Genomic DNA, 23,130 nt, shown 5'->3' with positions numbered 1-23,130 from the left:
GGTTTTTCTGTTTAAGATGAAGTTCCTTGTTAAATAATTGAAGGTGGAGGGGGAAAAAAAACAACAAAACAAAACACAGCTGGAACAAAATCCAAAACATTTCTTCTGAAGTGATTTAAACTTGAGGCAGTTAAATGCTACAGGTTTATTTTAAAGAGAATAGAGAAGGGAGAGCAACCTGAATTGCATGTCTGGAGAATCTCCTTTGCCACACACTTGTTGACCATAGCTTTATGGCTTTATAAAATGTTACTGGTGAATGTAAAGATTGTTTTTTTTATTTGCCTTAAAGGTATGAGATCCTTACTCCCAATGCAATTCCAAAAGGTTTTATGGATGGCAAGCAAGCCTGTGAGCGCATGGTAAGTGTTTATGCCTGAATATTGTCAAAACATTGAAAACTTGAAACAAAAGAAATTGTTCTTAATGTAAAAATGATGTACCTGCTCTATCCATTTAGATCAGAGCCTTGGAGCTGGACCCCAACTTATACAGAATTGGACAGAGCAAGATCTTTTTCCGAGCTGGTGTCTTGGCACACTTAGAGGAAGAACGAGACCTGAAGATCACAGATATTATCATCTTCTTCCAGGCAGTCTGCAGAGGATACCTGGCCAGAAAGTACGTGTGCTTTTGAGACTGGATTTTCTTGTGGTCATCTTAAGCCTCTTTGTTAGGGAGCTGGGCTTCAGCATTTCCATCTGAGGAGAGATTTTTCTTAAGAAAGCATGTTGCTTAAAATATTGTAGTTATGTCCAAGGTGAATAGGTCACTTTTACCTACCCATTCTAACAATATCTCCTTTTCTTAACTTCACCTGTGTGACGCATGTAGCTGTTTACAGTATAGCTGGTGACTGCAAAAATCTCTCCTCGTGTTCCGTAGGTTCTCAGAAGTAGTCTGGAAAGCTGTTTTTAAGTTAAAGGAGAGTTCATTGTTTAATTCACACTGATTTTATCTTTTTGAGAAAGAAGTCTGTTATCAGTAAGAACAAATAGCTTTTGTTGTTATTGTTCTGAAAGCAGTGACTCCAGCTCTTTCCTAGCCTTTTTAACATAAGGAATGAATACTCATAAGTCACATAGTCACCCAAACTCAAAAATAAACCTTTTATGGTCTACAAGTGTTCAAGGGTTGGGTAACCTTTAAAACAAGCAAGCAAAGCCCTTGACAGATGCTTTACTTAGCTGTATTTAACATTAAATGTTCTGCTTTCTCTGTCTTCAGGGCCTTTGCAAAGAAACAACAGCAACTGAGTGCACTGAAAATCCTGCAGAGGAATTGTGCTGCATATTTAAAGCTTAGGCACTGGCAGTGGTGGAGGGTCTTCACAAAGGTTTGTTATGTTCTGTCACTTTCTCTGACTTACGTAAATAAGTGAATGCAGATTCTCATGTGTTCGTTTTAAATCTTTGTAGGTGAAGCCTCTTCTTCAGGTGACTCGCCAGGAAGAGGAACTTCAAGCCAAGGATGAAGAACTAATGAAGGTTAAAGAAAAACAGACAAAAGTGGAAGCAGAACTTGAGGAAATGGAAAGGAAACATCAACAGGTTTGTGCCCCCAATCAGCTTTTAGGGTATAGAATTTGTGTTGCACGACCTTCTGGGTGAGGGAGGCATCGGTGATCAAAGCACTGTTCTTATCAGGCAAGTTAACTGTTTTCTTAACACTTGACTAAAACTTGGAAGTGGAAGATAAAAGGAGAGCTTTCCTTCAGGAATAGAGACAGCATATTTAGAGAAAAAAAAAAAAAAGGTAGTTCTGTTGTCATATCCTGGTTTTTGGAAAACCTCAGTAGCAGCAACAGCTTTTTCATCTTCAGGTATGTTTTTGGGGTGAGATACTTCCATTGTGTGCCAGTGCTGCTTAAGACATGGGAAAACAATTATGGCAGTTGCTGGGCAAAGCTGAAAATGAATTTATGATAAGACTGATACTAAATTGAAGAACAACTGAAGGAGTATGTCACTGAAGACAGACCTGTATTTATTGCTGTCATTTGAGACATGATATTGCTGTGGTATGGATATCTTGAATGGGGGAACATTAATTCATGTTCTTGAGCCTACACAGTGACTGCAAATACCAGTTCAAACTGCCCTGCTACTGTGCAAGGGCAGTCCCGGGAAGCAGGCATTTCCGTCCTCTTTGTGCTGCTAGTAGAACAGGGCAAGTGGTGCAGGTGCTCTGCTGGGGTCTGTGGGGGGTGGGGACACAAATGAGTGAATATTGCTATAGTGCTGCTTCTAGAGTTGGTGCCTTCTGGACTGTGCTAAACCCTGTGCTAAAGATCTTCATTTTTGCATGTGGACCAGGGAGTCTTGAGCTGGAGCAGAACTTGACATTTAGGTAACTTTGTAGTTGCCATATGTGTGTAGTCTCTCATGAAATACTTCAAAATGTTAAGTTGCCACTACTCTACTATTTTTTCTTAATATTTGCAGCTCCTAGAAGAGAAGAACATTCTTGCAGAGCAGCTACAGGCTGAGACAGAGCTCTTTGCAGAAGCTGAGGAGATGAGGGCTCGCTTGGCTGCCAAAAAACAAGAGTTGGAAGAAATTCTCCATGACTTGGAATCCAGGGTTGAGGAGGAGGAGGAAAGAAATCAAATATTGCAGAATGAGAAAAAGAAAATGCAGGGCCACATTCAGGTATGCTTCTTGGTAACTGGAAATGGAAAAGAATGCAAACAGAACAGTTGAAAGAATGGGAATGCTTGCTTACCATCTGCACTGCATGGAGGAAGTTAGATCCTTAGCACCACGTATGGAGTACAGTCAGTTTGATTCTTTTTTTCCTCTTACTGTCTTCAGTCTGTTTAGCTTTCTGTGGATTCCAGAAGTATGAGAGTGAGGAAAGAAGAAGTGTGAAAATGCACTGTAGGATTTATTGCATATTCAGATGGAGGATTAATGGCAGCAAGCACTTCCTGAGTGAGCAGGAACCTGCAACGGCTGCTTGCCTGCTTTCTTCTAGGGACTGATGGGATGATACCAATTTTATGTCAAAAAGAAACAATTCCCTTAAATGTAGTGAAACTCCTTTAGCTTCTATGAAAGAAAGACAGCTTCATCTCCTTTCAGTTGTTTGTTTTTTCTGAAATCTTTGAAGATGATTTAAATGTTTCCTTTTGAACGCTTGGGGGACCTTAAAACCATTACTAATTGAGGGGCTCCCCAACAGTTTAACTGTATTTCATCAGAGTACTTGTTGGAGAGACAAACCCCACCTCCCATGGCTCTTGCTGTCATTTAGTAAGTATCCATGAATGAACAGAAGCACAATACATGGCTACTTTTCTGCTGCTATCTAGGTACTTGTGCCAATCTCAAACCCATTCCAGTTGTAGCATTAAGCTCTAGATTCATATAGAAATCAGAGACTGGTATCCTGTGGCATCTTTTCCCCACCACGTGTGCTTATATACCCTATTTGGATACAGTATCTTAGGAAGCTGTTGACATGCAGCCCAACCTAACTCGGTTATCATTAAATAGTGCTGGGTCCTGTTTCCCTCAGTGGTAGATATTTATTTTATGTGAAGGATTGGGTAGGTGAAAGATTGTGGTGGAGTGAGTGTACATTTCCTAGGCTGCATACTTCAGCCAAATCTAAAATACAGAGTGTAAAAAATTCCATGTGTGTCACATGACTCTTAATTTCATTACCAGCTTATTGATAGTGTAGATGAATCTGACAAAGTAAAAGATTTTTTTTTTTAAGTTTTATTTAGAACAGCTGTTTTTTTCAAGATAATGTATTTTTTCCACTAAGAAAAATATTAACACATAGATAACCTGGAAAATACACACATGCAATTGCCTCTCTTCCCAGGACCTGGAGGAGCAGCTGGATGAGGAGGAGGGAGCCAGACAGAAGCTGCAGCTTGAAAAAGTGACAGCTGAAGCTAAGATCAAGAAGATGGAAGAAGAGATCCTACTGTTGGAGGACCAAAATTCCAAATTTTTGAAGGTGAGGCTAGTATGCTTGGTAGAGATTCTGCTCAGAAGTAATAGTAATGCCAAGTGATAGCAGCAGCTTCAGATATTTTGAGAGCTCTTTTACCTTTAGAGTTTGTGCCTGAAGACTTGGGTTTGAACAGGTTGAAGCTGAGACTTAGAGCTGCTTTGGAAGTGGCCTTTAGAAGGGTCACACTTGCCACGTGTTCTTGTGTGTTTCTTGAGTGTTCTCAATCAGAGAGTTTGATGCAGTGTCTGTCATAGCTACTGTTGTTCTTTGGTAGCTCTGCAGATACTACCATTGTTCTCTGTGAACTATACAGATGTTCTTAGACTTAAATGATAAGCAAAGAAACCAGCCCTTCCAACCGTTAATCCCACATCACGTTCTTGGGAAATAAAAGTTCATGTTTCCATTCTATTCCAGGTTATTCCAATTGATCCTTGATATTGATTGATCTGTCACAAGCAATAACACTTGTATAGTATGCTATGTGAGATCTCTGTGGATTTTGTATGTTGAATTGTTTGTGCTGTTCAGAGACTCTGAGCCATAGGAGTTATTCCCCCCCACTCACTTCTCTCCTAACTAGGAAAAGAAGCTGATGGAGGATAGAATTGCTGAATGTACTTCTCAGCTGGCTGAAGAAGAAGAAAAGGCTAAAAATTTGGCGAAACTGAAGAACAAACAGGAAATGATGATCACTGATTTAGAAGGTTTGTTCTTCTACATCTGCCTATCAGCAACTTTGAGGTCATGCTAGAAAGGGATGGATCACTTACAGCCATGAATAGATATCTGGTTTGGTCTTCCAAATGTACCCTTATATGTACATACCTTAATAGCTGTTGTTTGTTATTTAAACCTTGTGAGAAATGTTGTGCTCTTGCAAGCCTTGTTGCATCTGGCTCCTCTGTGTTATTCTTCAACTCATGTTACAGTTTTGAGAATCCATTTCATTTACAGATGCTTTCAGGAATTCATGATGTTGCACGAATCCCATAGTAACAAGGTAAAGCATCTGTCTCTTAGGAATTTGCTATGCCTCTCTATAATAACTTCTTAAAAAAACATTCTGAAAGAATGTGATTAGCCATTCATTTATTCAGAAAAGTAAAAAATAAATGAGAAGGCTGAGCAAACATGAATTGTTTTTCTCAATGTTTTGTATGTCTGAAATGGTTCCATTTTTCTGTCCATTTTTTCTGGTTTGCTTAACTGTTTTGTCACAGATGGAAGCTGCCCTACATATGTACGTAACCCCTCTTAATTTGAAAAGTAAAATAAATGTATTAAAAACGCTGATGGTTGTACATAGCTATTATACAGTGTGAATAGAGTGCCAAGTCGAAATTGCAGAACGTAAGGCAAAAATTGCTCTGTGCCCTAATTTGGAAATAGTTTTTCACCAGCTATATGGTGGCCTGTCTTGCCACATCTTTTAAGACTGAGGTGCTTATGGGAGAATACCGGAGCTACGTTTTCTCTGTGTAGGTAGGTGTTGAGCTCATAGGGATAGAAGGAGATTAATGTGCTTTTTCTTTAAAAATCAGCTTCAGAGACCATAAGTTGGGTATGAGTAAAACTGGAAAATAACTCTGGAGTCGTCGTTTGCTTGAATCAGGATTAGTGGTTTTGAAGCTATTTGACAGATGTGTTTGGTTATGGTGCCATTCTAAGATTGATGACCAAAAAATGGAAATTAAAGCTTAAATGTAAGGCATGCAATTTCTTGGCTAGCAAAGCACTATAGAATATTTACTCTTGGCAGTGGTTCAAGAAGCCTTAAAGCTTTCTCTGCCTGAGTCTTGGCACTGTTGGGCACTAAAATTTGGACCAAAAACCAATTAATTTTGCTGTGAGATTTCTTGTGTCTTCTCACTGTCTTGTGACAGTGTTCTGACTAAAGCTCCTCAGAAATATGATGTGAAAACAGAAGGAAAAATGTGTTTTTTTGTTTTGTAAGAAACTTTTTAGAGGGAGAGGATTTTCCAGAAAGACATACTTATGGTCTGAATTACCCCGGGTGGCTGTGAGAGATCATTCTTGGGCATCATAGCTCTCTTTCCATAAAGAAGATGAGGGCCTGAACCAGTAGCAAGCTTAGAAAGTGTGGGAAAGAAAACTACGTATAGAAGACCCACAAAATCTTAACTGAGTCTAATAATTATGTTTATGCTCTTGTATGTGGAATTATGCTAATTCTGTGCTGAGCACTAGTGGTTTGGAAAACTTGCTGTGGTTGCAGTGCGTTACATACCTGACTGCTGAGCAGTGCTGCAGGTAGTGACTGCCTGCTCTCACAACAGGCAGAGGTGGATGAGGTGCATTGATAGAGCACTGATAAGTGGGTGTTCTTCACAAAGAAATGCCTCAGGGCAGGAGTATCTCAACTAAGAAAGCTTAAAGTTTGCAAAGCCTTGCTAAATATCAGTGGATGTGTTAGTGGCTCAGATGCTTCCAAAAAACTGTTTGTCCAAACTTTGAGCCTGTACTTTCCAGTGGATCTTTTGGAGCCTTGCCTACCCCTTCAGAAGCTGTGGACTCTGTCATTTTTTCCAGACCTTTGCTGATACTCAGTTTTGAATCCTTGTGCATGTGATCATCTGTCCTACCAGTTCAAACTGCTCTTCTGCCAGACCCCATTCCTGACTTTCTATTAAGGCTGAGTTGTTTCTGTTCCCTTACTTCAAACTTTTTGCTTTCTCCAAGATAGCTGACTTTTCCTGAACTTTTTTCTGCATCATGAAGTTTTGCTTCTTTATTTTATCTCTCCTGAGTGAAAAATTGACTTAATATGAATTAAACTTCCACCCCTCCTGCCACCCTGTTCCCTTGCCCCCAAACCTTTGGAGGATTATTAGATTTAAAAAAACAACTTACAAATCTTTGTCACTTCTACAGAGCGCTTAAAAAAGGAGGAGAAGACACGTCAGGAATTAGAAAAAGCTAAGAGAAAACTGGATGGTGAAACAACAGATCTACAGGACCAAATAGCTGAGCTGCAGGCCCAGATTGAAGAGCTGAAGATCCAGCTGGCCAAGAAGGAGGAAGAGCTGCAGGCTGCTCTTGCAAGGTCAGAGCACAGTGGGGTTGATGAGTATGGAGGGATGGTAGGAAGCTGCTTTCCAAGACTGCTTTTGGGTTAACTGTAAGTATATTGGGCTAGGAGTGTTAGCACAGAAACCAATTCACGTTTGTCAGAGGGAATCTGTAGATGTCAGCATGCTGTGAGCAGGGATGGCCAAACCAGGATGCAGTGTTTTATCTGTGTCCTTGGTCTACAAAGCTGCAAGGTACAGCAGTGTGCAAGACTTGGAGCTCTGGAAGCTGTTTGCTCACCAGAGTTGAGACTCAACAGGGAAAAACGTGTAATTGTCAGTGAGTCAGAGTACTTTCCGTGGCTAGGTGGGAAACAAATGATCAGGACTTGTGTGGTAGCCTTGCTGTTGCACAGTATGATATAGATGAAATGCATTTTTATTTTTTGAATACTGATCTCTTATGTTGCAGACAGAATTCAGCAGACAGTGTGTTTTTGGAATGGTGTTGAATGAGATCTGCAAAACTGGAATGTTTGGATGTTAACTGGAAAAGTTTGATCATTCTTACAGTACATCTTATGGCACTGTGCTTGTCAAGAGACTAAGAAAACTACTGCATAGTTTAAATGAAGTTTTATAATGTGTATTTTTTCTAAGCTATTGTATATATAATTAATGCCAGACTTATGAGAACAAAGAAATGTTGCTGACTGTTGTGCCTTTGTTTAACAGAGGTGATGAAGAAGCAGTTCAGAAAAACAATGCACTTAAAGTGATAAGAGAGTTGCAGGCCCAAATTGCAGAACTGCAGGAGGATCTTGAATCTGAGAAGGCATCACGCAACAAGGCAGAGAAGCAGAAAAGAGATTTAAGTGAAGAGTTGGAGGCTTTAAAAACTGAACTGGAAGATACCTTGGATACCACTGCAGCACAGCAAGAGCTGAGGTAGGGTCATTACCTGTGTGATAGAACACTGATAAAATTAACCTTTAATTTAGTAAAGATTAAAATGGTGGGGTTTTTTGTTTGTTTGTTTGTTTTTTAATGTATAACTGTTGCTTGCTCTAGGACAAAACGTGAGCAGGAAGTGGCTGAGCTGAAGAAAGCAATTGAAGAGGAAACCAAGAACCATGAAGCACAGATCCAGGAGATCAGGCAGAGGCATGCTACTGCCCTGGAAGAGCTCTCTGAACAACTTGAACAGGCCAAAAGGGTGAGCAGAAAATGAAATGTATTATTCTGCTTCTGGGTTTTACATAGGTAATGTAACTGTCCTAGGACCTTCTGCTCACATCTGCAGAGCTAAATTATCTTTGTACGTACGTTACTGTTGTAATTGAACCAAATGTATTGCATGTGAATATATTGAAACTCCTGGATTTGGCATCTGTGTGAAAAGCTTTGTTCAGTCTTGGAAGAAGTACACCTAGAGATAAAATCACGTGGGAGTTATCCAGCAATCCACATGCTTATTTGGTGAAAAGAGTTCACAGCATGAGTGATCAGCAGAATGCTTCCAAATATGGACATTGTAGCATCAGCACTCAGAAATAATGAGCTCTGAGTGCAGGTATTGTGAAGTTCTTCCAGCCATTCCAACTCTGTACTTGTACTGGGAACTCCAGTGCTAGCTATGTGTGGAGCATCTGGCCCAGCTGTACAGCTATATTGTCTTCTGTGGTAACCACCACCAGAGCAGGTAGGAGGAGGCACTCCTTTGTTATTAGCCATAGGTAGCATTATTTCTGCTAGTGGGTGTTTTGTTCAAGAGCAGAATTATTCCAGCACTGCCAAAAAGAGCATTTAGCTTCTGTGATGGCAGCCTTGGTCATTCACAAATATATCTGTGGGCAGTTCATAAGCAGTAGCCCTATTTTTATACAGGGAATAACTCACAGAATTTCTTAACTGAAAATACTGAGTGAGAAATGCAGCAGTTAAACTGCTGGAAAATGAGCTTTTTTCACTTGAAGATCTTATATACTCTGCTTCTTGTTTAATAAATGTCGACAATAGAGAGTGAAAAATGGAAAAGTACCCTGCAGTCTTAAACATGGGTCCTCTGAGAAAATGATGTCAGTTTTGGTGAGGATGGAACTGGTAGAACTAGTAGTGAGAATGGAACATAAAAATAATTGGCTTAAGAGATGTTTCAAAAGATTTTTTTTGACAAATGTCAGTGCAGTGGTGGAAAGTGCTTTGTTTTGCACTTCCAGGCTGCTATGCCTACTAAATTCAGGGCAACTTCAGCTGCTATCTTTCCTTTTATTTCTGTGAGATGAGCCATGCTGATCTGTTAATGGGCACATTCCTTCCTACTTACACTGTGACTCAAACAGTCATTTTACAGCACTGATGTCCCAGATCTTACTGAAGTCACAGAAGAGTCTTGTGGTGCTCACTGATACCTGTAACGTCTGAAAGTGGATTAACTTGCATTAACTCGTATTTGTCCAACATACACAGAATGTTACCTGGCAACATTTTAAACACTCTACTTGCAGCTTGCTGAGTACTTGTTTTATCTTTGAACTTGTAAAGTGGATTTGTTGGACTGGTCTATTTTTTTTTAGCAGATTCCTTTATTGATATATGTAACAAAGTGTTGAATTTCTTTTGTTGTTTTTTTCTTTCCTAGTTCAAAGCAAACCTTGAAAAAAACAAGCAAGGCCTGGAGTCTGACAACAAGGAGTTGGCCTGTGAAGTGAAGGTGTTGCAGCAGGTCAAGGCAGAGTCTGAGCATAAGAGGAAGAAGCTTGATGCTCAGGTACAAGAACTGACTGCTAAGGTCACAGAAGGCGAAAGACTGAGGGTGGAGCTGGCGGAGAAAGCTAACAAGCTGCAGGTAAGGCTTTATGGAAGTCCTCAGCTGCTGAGAGATAGGCAGAGAAGTGAAAACTTCAGATGTCTGCAGAAATAACCGGGTGAAACATCTTTCAAAGATGCAGCTAGCTCGGCAGGAGTTGGGCTCATGGTAGATGTTGGAAGTGACCTCAGTCATGTTGCTGGTGTGGACTTCAGGAGCCTTAAAGTGGTGCCATGCCTCTGAAAGAAATAGCCCAAATAACTCAGGCTTATATTCTGACTGTCCAGCTGTGTAATAATTAATAGTGCCTTCTAAGTGCATAGCTTCCCATCTCAGAGACCAAATCCTGTAGGAGGCTCTGTCAGCTGCTGGCCTTCAGGTTTGATCTTGGATAGAGGATTGAGCAGACTGGGCTGCTCTCATTTGGAGGTGTGAGCAAAATGTGCTGAAAGACACTGATTTCCTTTTGTACTTCAAAGTTGGGATCTTGACAGATAAGGATTGCAAGTCCCATTATTTGGGAAATAGAGAAAATGGGCAAAAAAGGAGCCAGTGCTGACTTCTGCAGAGCAGCAATGAGTTCTGAGGTAAATCAACACAATGCCCTTCAGAATGGGGATGACCCAGTTCATTTCAGAGGAAGATTTCATGCATCCTCTTACAGTATCCCCTAAGTAACATAGTCTAAAGAAACTGGAGTTGGCATCTGATGGTAGCCTTTGCAGAGGTACTTTAAAGCCAGATGCCATCATAATAATCCTTGAATTCATGATCCCATACAGTCCTATAATTAAGAATAACGTTTGACTATGAATGCAGAACATTGGCCTGCAGATGTTGGAATGACATGTTCCTACCTACCATGTTATACCACTGAAGTTCAATATTGGCATTCAACTTCAAGTTTATAGCCAATTTTCAATTTATTTAGATTGTGATACCTATATACTGGGAGCTACTGTTGTCACTGCATGCCTGGAATTTGAGGCTGGTTCTGAAGCTCCAGCTCCCAGTGGGATGTAGGATTTGCCATGAGTCAGCTGCATGCTGTTACCTTGAGGCTGCTTGCTTTGCAGAATGAGTTGGATAATGTCTCAAGTCTCCTGGAGGAAGCAGAGAAGAAAGGGATCAAGTTTGCCAAGGATGCAGCTAGCTTGGAATCCCAACTTCAGGATACACAGGTGTGTGTGCAGGGAAGCTTGAAATCTGCACTTGAGCTTTGTTTCTTACCAAACTGCTAACTGCAGAGCAGAAAATACATTTTCATTCATGGCTTTGAAAGTCCATTGAGTAGAATCTGTACTTCCTCTTTGTGTCTAGTGAAATATGATGTATAAATGACTGCTCAGCTATGTGTGAGGCCAGTTTGTCTTTGATATTTGATGATAGTATTTGATAGACAGTAACTTTTCAGTTTCTCTTCTATTTTATAGTCTGTGGGAGATAAGTATTTAGTCAGGAAGAGCTCTTCCAAGTAGAATGTTAATGTGAATGAGATTCTTGAAGTATACGGAAGGTACCTCAAGGTGAGGGCTGATAACATTTCTTACAGCTTAAGTTCTTAAAACTGCCAGTAGCTGTTGTTAATTTTAAATAATGTAGGTTTTATGTAATTATCATTCAAATACACTTCTTCAGGTGTAAAAATGCTAATGGTGACTACCTGAATGATGGTAATGACAGAGGGATGTGAGGAAGGGGGCTGGAGGGAAGGTTGTTACACCTTTCATTAATTTCTATTATGACAGGTTTCCATTGCCATATTACAGCTGTTTTTTCAACTGACTTACATTTCTGCAATACAGCAAAGCTTCAGTGTGCTGCCATTGCAGGATTTACTGCTGGTTTTTTCTTCCTAGGTCATTTTAAATAGGTACTCTATGCTTGTCCTAAAGAAGAAAAGTAAATTCTAAAGATAACTTCTCAGCTCATCCCTTCTAAACAAAGGAAAAATATTATCTATGAACTTCTAGAATACTGTGGCATATATTCCCTTTTCAGAAATATGCTTTATAGGGGTTTGCCCCAAATGAATGTTCAGTACCTTCTTGGAAAGCTGAATTTCAGTTGTTTTCATAAGCACTTCACTGTACAAAAATCTTGCAAGAGAAATAATTAAGCCTGAAATTCTTTATAGGGTAATGGAGGATGGTAGTCAAACTGAGCTTTGAATATGCCTGTTTGTGTGACAGGAACTACTTCAGGAAGAAACCCGCCAGAAACTCAACCTGAGCAGCAGAATTAGGCAGCTAGAAGAGGAGAAGAACAACCTGCAAGAGCAGCAGGAAGAGGAGGAGGAGGCCAGGAAGAACCTGGAGAAACAGATGCTAGCCTTGCAGGCACAGGTAGGTTGTTGCAAATGGCAGGACTTCTGTAAGGTCTGTAGATCTTGCAGAAATGTCATCTGAAGTTGCCAAGGCAGTCTGTCTCATATAGTGGAGCTGTGGATGCCCTACCCCTAGAAGTGTTCAGGCTGGGTGGAGCCTTCAGCAGCCTGGTCTGGGTGGAAGGTGCCCTGCTCATGGCAGAGAATTGGAACTGGGTAGTCTTCAAGGTCCCTTGCAACTCAAGACAGCCTGTGATCTAACTTGCAGAAATAGTTGGATTGGATTTCTGAATAGATCTTCCTGTGTTCTTCCTCCACTGCACTAATGATTGGCACAACCAACTGTAATGGGCAGAGCGTGGCTCTGTTTAGTATGCTGCTAGCTCACCATTTTTGTGTTACTTTAACCAATGATAGCATCAGTTTGTGGTTTTGTAGTCTGGGCTTGATGTTTTTTTTCTTCTCATGATGCACTAAGCACTGTTATTTTCTTTTGATACATTTCAGTTAGCAGAGGCTAAGAAGAAGGTAGATGATGACCTGGGAACAATTGAAGGTTTGGAGGAAAATAAGAAGAAATTACTGAAGGATATGGAATCCTTAAGCCAACGCCTGGAAGAGAAGGCAATGGCTTATGACAAACTAGAAAAGACAAAGAATCGCCTGCAGCAAGAGCTGGATGACTTGATGGTAGATCTGGATCATCAGCGCCAGATTGTTTCTAACCTGGAGAAAAAGCAGAAGAAATTTGATCAGGTAATCCAGTTTCCTGACATCTTACTATGATTTTTAAAAAGCATTTGCCATTTACTGCATAATGGCAATTTACTGCATAAATTAATGTTGTAAATAGAGGAATCCATTCGGAGTACTGTGGTTATTGATAACTCTGATGTGAGCATCGTGACCCTTGTTACAGGTGGGCACTTACGATTTCAGTGAGCTACATATCACCTTTGAGTTCTGTTAGATCAAGAAATAAGCTCCTTATATGTGCAAAAGGGAATGATATTGGAACAGAAACTTGACTTAAAAAGCTTTAGTTAAGCTTGAGGGATTACAGTAAGAAAGGACAGGAGGACCAAAAGATCAAAATGTAAAACATTAGTATTGACTGATAGCTTTCTTTCCTCATCTCATCCCTGAACAGCTTCAGCTGTTTCCTTACCAGCACTCTGACCAAGTCCTGAAAGGCTTGAGAGAACTTCTGAAGGCTGATGAAACTTAAACCATTGACCACTTGAATGACTATAACACACAGGGCTGTAAGGAGCTGATTATAGAACAAGGAGATTAATTTATCTGTTGGTGTTTTGTTGTTCAGATGCTGGCAGAAGAGAAGAACATTTCTGCTAGATATGCAGAGGAGAGAGATCGTGCTGAAGCAGAGGCAAGGGAGAAGGAAACGAAAGCACTGTCTCTGGCTCGGGCTCTGGAAGAAGCCCTGGAAGCAAAGGAAGAATTTGAGAGACAGAACAAACAATTGCGTGCAGATATGGAGGACTTAATGAGTTCTAAAGATGATGTGGGCAAAAATGTAAGTACTTTTCCACCTTTTATTTTATTACACTATATGGGGGATAGCACAGTAAAATTCCCTCACTGGAGAAGTATGTTTGACACAAAAGAAAGAATGATGCAACACAAACTACTCGAGGGATGAATGCTCAGAATCTGGAGGCCAGGGGGTAATATTTCAGGCTTAATTCACATCTTCCAAAGAGACCATGGAGGGCAGAAGCTGCTGGCTAAATGGCGAGTGGCACCTGCTCTAGATTTAAAAGCTTGTCTCAATTCTGTTCTCTTTGTCACATTGTCTGCACAGCTCCTCTTTTAGTAATCTACACAGCTTTTTGTTGTAGTGCAGTTAGAAGAGCTTCTCTGCCTGTTCTGATTCAGGCTTGAGCATCATCACAAAACACAGTGTACACTGTCCATGCCTTATTTCACTGTTAATAAGCACTCTTGTTTAGATAGCTGAGGGAGACGGTCTGATAAGTGTTTGTGGTTTAGGTCCATGAGCTGGAGAAATCCAAGCGAACTTTAGAGCAACAGGTTGAAGAGATGAGAACTCAACTTGAGGAACTGGAAGATGAACTACAGGCCACAGAAGATGCTAAGCTTCGTTTGGAGGTGAACATGCAAGCTATGAAAGCCCAGTTTGAGAGAGATCTGCAAGCCAGAGATGAGCAGAATGAAGAGAAAAAGAGGATGCTGGTCAAACAAGTATGTCTGGTTTACTGCACTTCATTGCACTTCATTGAGGGAAGGGTGTGAGGCTCTGCTGCCAAAGTTTTGTGGCTTCCTTATTACTAGAAAATAAAATCATTTGCTTAAAGACCCCACCCTATAAAAAATTCCTAGCATTGATCTTACTGAATAACTGAGAATCTCTAATATATGGATCTTGTGGAAACAAACAATAGCCTTGGAAGGCTTCTGAAGTTTTACAATGCAAAAATTGTCATTAACTTACATAGGATGGGAGCCCTTGATGGTAACGTAAGGAGCAAAACTTGATTTTTATATACAAAAAGAGAAATAACTTATGATCTAAGTAGCTGAACAGATGAAACAGGAATGCTTCTAACAGTGAGTTATTGCCTGTTTTCTTTTCTGTCAGTTCAGAGATCTCTGCTTCCAATTTGTGGATTTGGTTTTTGCCATCTGCAGCGCCTTCCCCTGTAGCTTGCATTCTGTAGTCTCTTCCAATCAAGTAACATTCATTCCGTTGTGCAAAGGCCTTTTGGATTCTCAGACCATTAGTTAGGACTTTGTGTTTGTTCCATTGCTGGGACAGATCTGCTAAATGCCTTCATCTCACAGGTGCGAGAGCTGGAGGCAGAGCTGGAGGATGAGCGCAAGCAGAGGGCTCTTGCTGTAGCAGCCAAGAAGAAAATGGAGATGGATCTGAAAGACCTGGAAGGTCAGATAGAAGCTGCAAACAAGGCTCGAGATGAAGCCATCAAACAGCTGCGTAAGCTCCAGGTAAGCCCAGCTGATGAACTGTGCTCTGTCCTCTGGTGACTGTCAATTCTGCTGCTTCTCATTAAACACATCTGTAGTTTGAAGGCAAGAGGAATGTCGTACTGCACTGTGCTGGCATGTCATAGAGTATGAACATAGCACCTCTTCACATCTCTTCTCATCCTTCTGTTGGTAAGGAGTTAAGGCTGACCCCATGTATTTTGATTCAGTAGTGGTCTTTTATTTCAACACCTTCTGAAGGATTTACTGAATATTGCTTTACAGAGCAGATTTTTTAAATTTTATGCCTTTTGAATTTACTGATTTGGGCTCAGCTGTTCCTGATTGCTGCTTCCTCAGGAAGAACATCTTAAGGCATTTTCAGCCAAAAATGCTTCAGAGAAAAAGGAGGAGTAACTTCCAGTTGCTTTTAAAAAGCTCCAAGTTGCTCATTCTTCTTTGGCGAGAGAACCCAGTCCTTGCACTGAGGATTTATTTCCCATTCCCAGAAAAATGTTCAACATTTGGTAGAGTTGAGTTTTGCCAAAGATTTTTCAGTGCCATGGCCCAGAACTGCAGAAATGTGAGATTGTGGCAAGACCACATAAGGCACATGGCAAATTAAATTGCCTCTCTGCCCTGTCCTCTCTATGCCTTGGCAATTCAACTGAACAGAGACAGCTCTGGGGCAGAGTCCAGGCTGTGAGTGAGGAGGGAAGGCTAAAGCAAGACATGCTGGTACGTGGCAGCATCATACTCCTCCTCTCCAGAAGGACAGGTCAGGTAGAGATCTTGTTGCTGTGCTCTGTGTGCCTTCATGTAGACACCCAAAATAAGTATTCTCAAGATCGGAGGCATTTCAAAGATGCAACTGTAATTTAAATGCAGCTTTTCTCTGACTTTCATACTCTTTTAGCATCTTAAGTCAAACTGGTGCAGCTTAACACACACTGAGGTCTTAGCAGTGTGTGTGAGTAGAAGCTAAGCATGTGCTTCTAGCCCATCTGTACCAAACAAGGGGTTTGTTACTTCTGTGCTGAGATAAGTTTTACCTGGTATAATTGTAATATACTTTTTCAGTCCAAGTATATAGATTTTTTTTTTCCCCAAATCACTCCAAAAGCTTTATCTTTTCCACAAGTTCCACAGCAAATGTAATTGAGCAGCTCTTTGTTAGAGTTCTTTTCTCGACAAGAAATATACCAAACAAATTAAGTAAAGCCCTATAATAGGATGTTTCTGATGAGGAATGAATGATGGAGACAAGAAAATGAAGTTAAACTATAAAAATAATTGAAGATGCATTGAAGTGGAATGAAGTCACTCTGGGGGAGGGAGGCCTTTCCTCTGAAGGGTGTCAAAATGCTTCAGAGCTCCTAACAGATCTTGTGGCTGCCCTAATGCAACATGGCTGTGGGACTTTTCCAACTGCAGGCTCAAATGAAGGACTACCAGCGGGAGCTGGAAGAAGCCCGTGCATCCAGAGATGAGATCTTTGCACAGTCCAAAGAGAGTGAAAAGAAACTCAAAGGTCTCGAAGCGGAAATACTTCAGCTCCAGGAGGTGAGAGTGAACTTCACAACGCTTACTTTCCTTGCTAGTGTAAGGAGAAGGTTGGGCGGTGGGAGTGAAAATCTGTCCTACTGTGTTGAACAGCAGTGGGAGCCAGGAGAGCTTTCTCTTTCCACCCCATCACCCTGCTTCCTTCAGCAGCTCTCTGAAGCTTGGGCTTCAATGGAATCATTCCAGCAGAATCCTTTACTTCTCTGCCTGAGCTGTGTGACAGTTTAAACAGATTTGAGGCCTCACTGAACTTGCAGGGAGGTTCAGGAGTCTCTGAGAGGTGTGGTGGTGCACAGTGTCACCACTGAAATTGAGGACTAGAAATGCATGAAGGCCAGGAATCCCAGCATCCCACCTCAGTGGACCACGGAAGTTTGCTGACTTCCTGCCACGCAATACAGTTTGTGATGTGAAATTCAGTGCTGTTTATACTACTATGCTAAAGCCTGTTAGTCTGTTTTCTTTTCTTGCATCAATGCTGTGTATTCTGGAGGTATAAGAAGCTAAGCTTGCTTAACATAGTGCCTGTTGTACATTGGGCATGTAGCACACTGTGATCAGTCCAACAAGGTCATTTTTTTCTTACTGCCTAGAGCTTCAGTGTTTCTGTTCTTTGTGTGTTTTAGAGGTTGTGGATGCCCCATCCCTGGAGGCATTCAAGGCCAGGCTGGATGTGGCTCTGGGCAGCCTGGTCTGGTGGTTGGTGACCCTGCACATAGCAGGGGGTTGAAACGAGATGAGCCTTGTGGTCCTTTTCAACCCAGGCCATTCTATGATTCTGTGATTTCAGGGATATTACACTTCAAAGCATCTCCCAGAAGTTACTCCAAGGGCGAATTGTTTGCAGGACTTCTGAGATTCATAACACATCTTTTCTGAAACCTTTGCAGGAGTTTGCTGCATCTGAGCGAGCCCGTCGTCACGCTGAGCAAGAAAGGGACGAGCTGGCTGATGAGATTGCAAACAGTGCTTCAGGAAAGTGAGTCATCAAATGGACTTCAGGCAGCAGCAGCTGCAGTTCTCAATAGCCTGTTTGCAAATTCTATGTTGATTTGTCTTCATGAATACAAAGCAGCTGGCTTTGCATCACACCTGAACGTGTCTTGACCCCATTGCTTCTCTCCCAGGTCTGCGCTGCTGGATGAGAAGCGCCGGCTGGAGGCTCGCATTGCACAGCTGGAGGAGGAGCTGGAAGAAGAGCAGAGCAACATGGAGCTTCTCAACGAGCGGTTCCGGAAGACCACACTGCAGGTGAGCTGTTGGCAGTTGCTATCAGGACAGCTCATGCTTGGGTTGAGTGGAGGCTCTGAATAGCACCAAATGATCCGTTCTCCTCCATCTGAAAGGTTGACACGCTGAATTCTGAGCTGGCCGGGGAGCGGAGCGCTGCACAGAAGAGTGAAAATGCACGGCAGCAGCTGGAGAGGCAGAACAAAGAGTTGAAAGCCAAGCTGCAGGAGCTGGAGGGATCTGTGAAGTCAAAGTTCAAGGCAACAATTTCTACTCTAGAAGCCAAGATTGCTCAGCTAGAAGAACAGCTTGAGCAGGAAGCAAAGTAAGGAAAACTCTGTGTGCTCTGTCAGTAGAGTGTGTGAGACATCCATGCCTTAAGTTACTGTGGGGTTGAGGTGTGAGGTCACAGCTACAGCACAGCTGTTAGGTTTTATTATTTAGAAACCTGTTTGAGGGACTGACTTGAATCAGATGCACTGAGGTTGAAAGTTTCAGAGTGTGTTCCTTAACTGAAACTGCTGATTTACTTCTTGAAGTTTACAAGTGTTTGTGTTAACTGATAGTCCCAGAAACCACAGCTGCTTTAGCAGAAGTTTCTTAAGACAAAACATCTTGAGACACTGGTCTCTTTGGGTTAGGCTTTAAAGAGAAGGAGGGCCACAGGGATGCTGAAGGGCCTGGAGCTTCTCCCCTGTGAAGACGGGCTGAAAGCTGTGACTGCGGAGCCTGGAGGATACCATCTGTATATGCATATCCATCAGAGAGGTGCAGAGGATGGAGCCTGGTGCTTGTCAGTGCTGCTCAGGGACAGGACAGGAGGCAGTGGGCAGGAATTGGAATACAGGAGGCTCCACCTGAACATCAGGAAGCACTTTTTGACTGGGGGTTGACTGGCACAGGTTGTTGAGAGATTGTGGGGTCTCTTCCTCGGAGGCACTCAAAAGCTGTTGGGTGTGGAAAAGCAGCTCTGCATGGCCCTGTTGGAACAGATGGCCTCCAGGGGTCCCTCCTCACCACTTTGAAGTAAATCTTGTGCTCCGTAGAAGTCATCTTTCTCCAGAGAGTGCTTCTTTCCATCTCAGTCCTCCAACTTTTTTTTCCCCTGCCTTGTCCTTGGAAGATTGAAAGTGGGCTGTCTTATCACCACCTCCATTCCTGTTGGGCTTTTCGCTCTGGGGGAGGACCACGGCATTGCTTAGCAATAACCCTAACACTGCTTTCTTGAATCTCACTGTGTAGAAGCACATCCCTACTTTTAGCCTCCAAACAGTACTTGTGCTGCTCCAGTGCTCGTACTTCATGCTTCTAAAGCTGCATCCCAGCTGACCTCCAGCGTACTAAAACTCAAAACTGAAGTCAGTGCTGCTGGTGGTGGCAGGCATGGTAGCCTCAAGCCTCAGCTGCACGATGAGGCAGGAGCCTTGTGAGAGAACACATGTGGTGCTCACAGCCTCTGTGTGGCTTCTGATTGTTTCCAGGGAAAGAGCAGCTGCAAACAAACTGGTGCGGCGCACAGAGAAGAAATTGAAAGAAGTCTTCATGCAGGTGGAGGACGAGCGCCGACACGCAGACCAATACAAGGAGCAGGTGGGTGGCTTAGCTTGTGCTTGGGAAAGATGGATAAAACCCTGCTTTGAGTAGAAAGGCATTGTTAAGAAGCTTTTTAATGAAGATGGGAGGGAATCCCAGTCTTGATAACTGAACTGGTGGAGCAGTTCCTTGCCTGCTCCCTGTGTTAGCTCCGTTACAACGATGTGTTATTGCACCCCGGTCTCTGAGACCCAGGAGTTGTGGGCTGTTCCTGAAATCCAGATGGGAGTCTGCATTGAGGTTCCATCTCCAGCAGGGGTGGTTGGAGTGCTGGTGAACCTCTCTGCCTTCCCGAGTTGCAGCTGCTGAATTTGATCCTGACAACCTGACTTTTCTTATTTCAGATGGAAAAAGCAAATGCCAGGATGAAGCAGCTGAAGCGCCAGCTGGAGGAGGCTGAGGAGGAAGCCACACGTGCAAATGCTTCCCGACGTAAACTGCAGCGTGAGCTGGATGATGCCACGGAGGCAAACGAGGGCCTGAGCCGGGAGGTCAGCACCCTGAAAAACAGGTTAAGGTATGTGGTGCAGGAGTTGGCAGGGCTTTATCTGCGTGCCCTCTGACCGTGTCCGTAATGCTGCATCCTTGGGGACCACTCAGCTGTGGAGCTGTGGAAGCAGAGCTGTTGCTGTTAGGGGATGGGCTGCACTGGAGTCTGCTGGGAGCTGCTGCTGCCTGAGCCTGATGTGATGGTGCTGAGACAGCTGCTGGCTGTGAGGATGTTCCTGTTGGCTCTTGAGCCTGAACTCTGCAGAGCATATATCCCAGGTTGGCTGGGGTTGGTGCCTGAGTCCAGCAGGAGGAGGTGACATGGCATAAATGAGGCAGCTCAATTATGCTCTTCTAGTGGCAAGCATTGATTGTGTTGTTCCCAGCCAACCCCATGGGAGCTTTTCACACTTTGATCTCACAGCTCTGCTTTCAGAGTTCATATCCAGTACACAGCAGGGCTGGAGGAGGGGACGCTGCAGGAGGAAAACCGTTCTGGGCGGCTGCAGGGCCAGCAGTGGCAGGAGGGGTGCAGGGCAGTACTTCCTAAGAAAGGACCTGCACTGCTCAGTGCTTGGTCTGAGCTAAGCAGAGCACCAGAACGTGTTGGAGCATCCTGTGGTGACCCCGTGATGGGAGCGGTGCTTCCAACGCCCCTCCTGTGAACTTTGGGCAGTGCCGTTCCCCTGCAGCTCAGCTGGGAGCTGTCGGGGCGGTGTGAGGACGATGCAAAGGCTGTTCTCTGCTTGTTGCTTGCAGGAGGGGCGGCCCCATCACCTTTTCCTCCAGCCGATCCGGGAGGCGCCAGCTGCACATCGAAGGGGCCTCCCTGGAGCTCTCGGACGACGATGCGGAGAGCAAAGGCAGTGACGTGAATGAAGCGCAGCCGACCCCCGCTGAGTAGAGCCCCGCACACCATTGCATGCAGAGACCTTTACACCACAGTCGGCAGAGCGAGGAGGACTTTCCTGACCACCAGACTGCCTTGTGGCCCTAAATCTGCCTTACAAAATGTCGGCATGCTACAAGGTTACTTACAATAGGTCAACTATGTCTTAAGGCTCTCCAGCCTCACCATACTGTACCCTGCTTCAGATATAGGTACAACTGCTTTTTTTTACATATAGTAACAAAATGGGATCGTCTCTGTTCAGTGCATCTATTTTCCAGACACTCATTGTAAAGCCATTTTATAAAGCATCATGTGAAGGATGAAACTTTCTGTATTGGTTAAAAAAAAAACACAAAACTTCATTCCCGGAGGGTAGGTGGTTGGGACAGCCCCATTGTCATGGCTCCGCATGCTTTGTACAGACAACATCCTTCCATCTCTCCTGTGCTCGGGCAGCCCCCGGCTGCACTGAGCCCGTTGGATCATTGAAGACCAAACTGCACCCGCATCTTTTCTTTTCTCCTAACTGTTGTGATCGGCACACAATCAGTGAGTGAACTGTGAAGAGCCTTGGGAAGCATTAGAGGGAAGTGTAGGGATGAGTGAGTAGCGTCCATTTTTTAACCCTCAGTACCATTTTGGAGTGTTCTCAGCACCTGCTTCATCCATTAGTGTCATGCAGTACAGGCAAACAGCGTCACCGTTCCTCTCTGTACAGTACTTTGCAGCTGTAGCATCCTGCTCTTCCCACGCCCAACAGGTCTGTATATATATATTAAGGCTAGTACAATGTGAACACCAGTGGAAAACAAGCATACAACACAGGCACAGTAATTTATTAACTTCAGGCTGAGCGCTCTTCGGGACGCTGCCATGGCCGTGCTCACAGGGCTGCGCAGAGGGATGCTGCCTGCCTGCAGTTAACATGCCAGTGGATGTGAATCCTTTTTTCGTTGTTGTTGTTGTTGTTGTTTTTTATTTTGAGCAGTATTACAGCGAGTAGTTAGCGTTCTTTTTGTTTCAATAGCTGAAAAACTGACATTACAGAAAGTGCCTTAGACACTACAGTACTAAGACAATGTTACATATATAATTTGCCTATATAACGATGATTTAATGTATTAATTTTGACTGTGCTTCATATCATGTACCTCTCTAGTCCAAGTGGTATTATGGATATTAGTGACAATGAATCAGTGTTAATAGGAACCTTCCTCTGCCACACGCTCAAACAAAAAGATACGGATTTCCTTTTTTTGGTTAAAAGCTTTAACATCTGTCGCAAAGGTTTTGTTGTGTGTGTTTGGGTATTTTTAATCAAACTGGCTGTTGACCACCAGGCATCTGACTGCAAATATCTTGTTTTCTTGTATACCCATATTTCTAGACAATGATTTTTGTAAGACAATAAATTTATTCATTATAGCTGTGGCCGCCTGCTCTGTTTACTTACAGGAAGAGCTATTTCTTGAGGCTGGCATAGACCTTAATAAATGAGAATATGGCTGGAAGCTGACTGCTCCCTTCTTAGTCTTTTGGTTTTCTGTTTTGCTCTTTTCTACCTCAATACAGGGTGAAGTGTGGGGTGAGGGCTGCTGAGCCTCAGAACTTCACTGGGAGTGCAGCTCCGGATCGCAAAGGGATCTCTAAACCCCCACGTGCTTCCCATCGTCTGAGCTCCAGTTCTGTGTTTATCTCCAGGGAGAGCTGGGCCTGTTGCCTCCACAGCTGCAGCAGGGCTGGCAGCAGAGAGAGGGGGCAGAGCTCAGTGCTGCAGCTGTCCTTTCAGAACACAGTGCTGGGTGGGCCACAACCAAACGTGGGCTGTGAGCGTCCCCCTGGGGTGAGCTGCTGCTTCTGTCCAGGTGGTGCTGTGCTGCCAGCTCCTGTCCTGCTCCTCATGGGCTGCCCTCAGGGCTGTGGCTGCTGCTGCTCCTGCTGCGAAGGAATGATAGTGCTGCAGAGGTGGTGCCATGCCTTACATGTCACAGCCTGTGCTCTCTTCTCCCTGCAGTACTGTGGCCACTCAGGCTCTGTGCAAAAGCAGTTTGTTGCTGTTAGGGGATTTTCTAAGGGGTGAGGGGGCAACTGACTGCAATGAAGGCAGTCCTGTCCATGTGTCCCCTCTCGTCCCACCCAGCACTTTACCCCCAGGGAGGAGCTGCCATCAGTGCATGTGTGCCTCTGCTCCGGCACCAGCTGGCAGGGAGGCATTTCCATGGAGTGCTTTGCTGCAGGGCAGCAGCAGGAAGGCTGTGCT

The 23,130-nt window shown here is 43.4% G+C and overlaps 1 protein-coding gene across 6 annotated transcripts in view; it reads left to right on the top strand.

Annotated features, from left to right (window-relative positions):
• MYH10 (myosin, heavy chain 10, non-muscle) overlaps window positions 1–22,381 on the top strand; it is a 93,229-nt gene extending 70,848 nt beyond the window's left edge. For all 6 annotated transcript variants that reach the window (XM_040649469.2, XM_015295125.4, XM_046901984.1 and 3 more), the window contains 24 exons: window positions 293–362; window positions 461–621; window positions 1,228–1,336; window positions 1,419–1,550; window positions 2,445–2,651; window positions 3,835–3,972; window positions 4,553–4,676; window positions 6,865–7,036; window positions 7,737–7,949; window positions 8,073–8,217; window positions 9,643–9,849; window positions 10,887–10,991; window positions 12,003–12,155; window positions 12,644–12,892; window positions 13,461–13,673; window positions 14,150–14,362; window positions 14,963–15,124; window positions 16,538–16,666; window positions 17,557–17,645; window positions 17,794–17,917; window positions 18,013–18,221; window positions 19,378–19,486; window positions 19,834–20,006; window positions 20,738–22,381. In XM_040649469.2, the coding sequence (XP_040505403.1) occupies window positions 293–362; window positions 461–621; window positions 1,228–1,336; window positions 1,419–1,550; window positions 2,445–2,651; window positions 3,835–3,972; window positions 4,553–4,676; window positions 6,865–7,036; window positions 7,737–7,949; window positions 8,073–8,217; window positions 9,643–9,849; window positions 10,887–10,991; window positions 12,003–12,155; window positions 12,644–12,892; window positions 13,461–13,673; window positions 14,150–14,362; window positions 14,963–15,124; window positions 16,538–16,666; window positions 17,557–17,645; window positions 17,794–17,917; window positions 18,013–18,221; window positions 19,378–19,486; window positions 19,834–20,006; window positions 20,738–20,882 (3,751 nt within the window). In that variant the 3' untranslated portion in view covers window positions 20,883–22,381. The remainder of the gene's footprint in view (window positions 1–292; window positions 363–460; window positions 622–1,227; window positions 1,337–1,418; window positions 1,551–2,444; window positions 2,652–3,834; window positions 3,973–4,552; window positions 4,677–6,864; window positions 7,037–7,736; window positions 7,950–8,072; window positions 8,218–9,642; window positions 9,850–10,886; window positions 10,992–12,002; window positions 12,156–12,643; window positions 12,893–13,460; window positions 13,674–14,149; window positions 14,363–14,962; window positions 15,125–16,537; window positions 16,667–17,556; window positions 17,646–17,793; window positions 17,918–18,012; window positions 18,222–19,377; window positions 19,487–19,833; window positions 20,007–20,737) is intronic.
• Window positions 22,382–23,130: the final 749 nt, after the last annotated feature.

Source organism: Gallus gallus, chromosome 18 (assembly GCF_016699485.2).
Source record: "Gallus gallus isolate bGalGal1 chromosome 18, bGalGal1.mat.broiler.GRCg7b, whole genome shotgun sequence".
Classification (NCBI taxonomy): domain Eukaryota; kingdom Metazoa; phylum Chordata; class Aves; order Galliformes; family Phasianidae; genus Gallus; species Gallus gallus.
The sequence above is the reverse complement of the archived record's forward strand: the minus strand, read 5'-3'. Positions and strand labels throughout refer to the sequence as shown.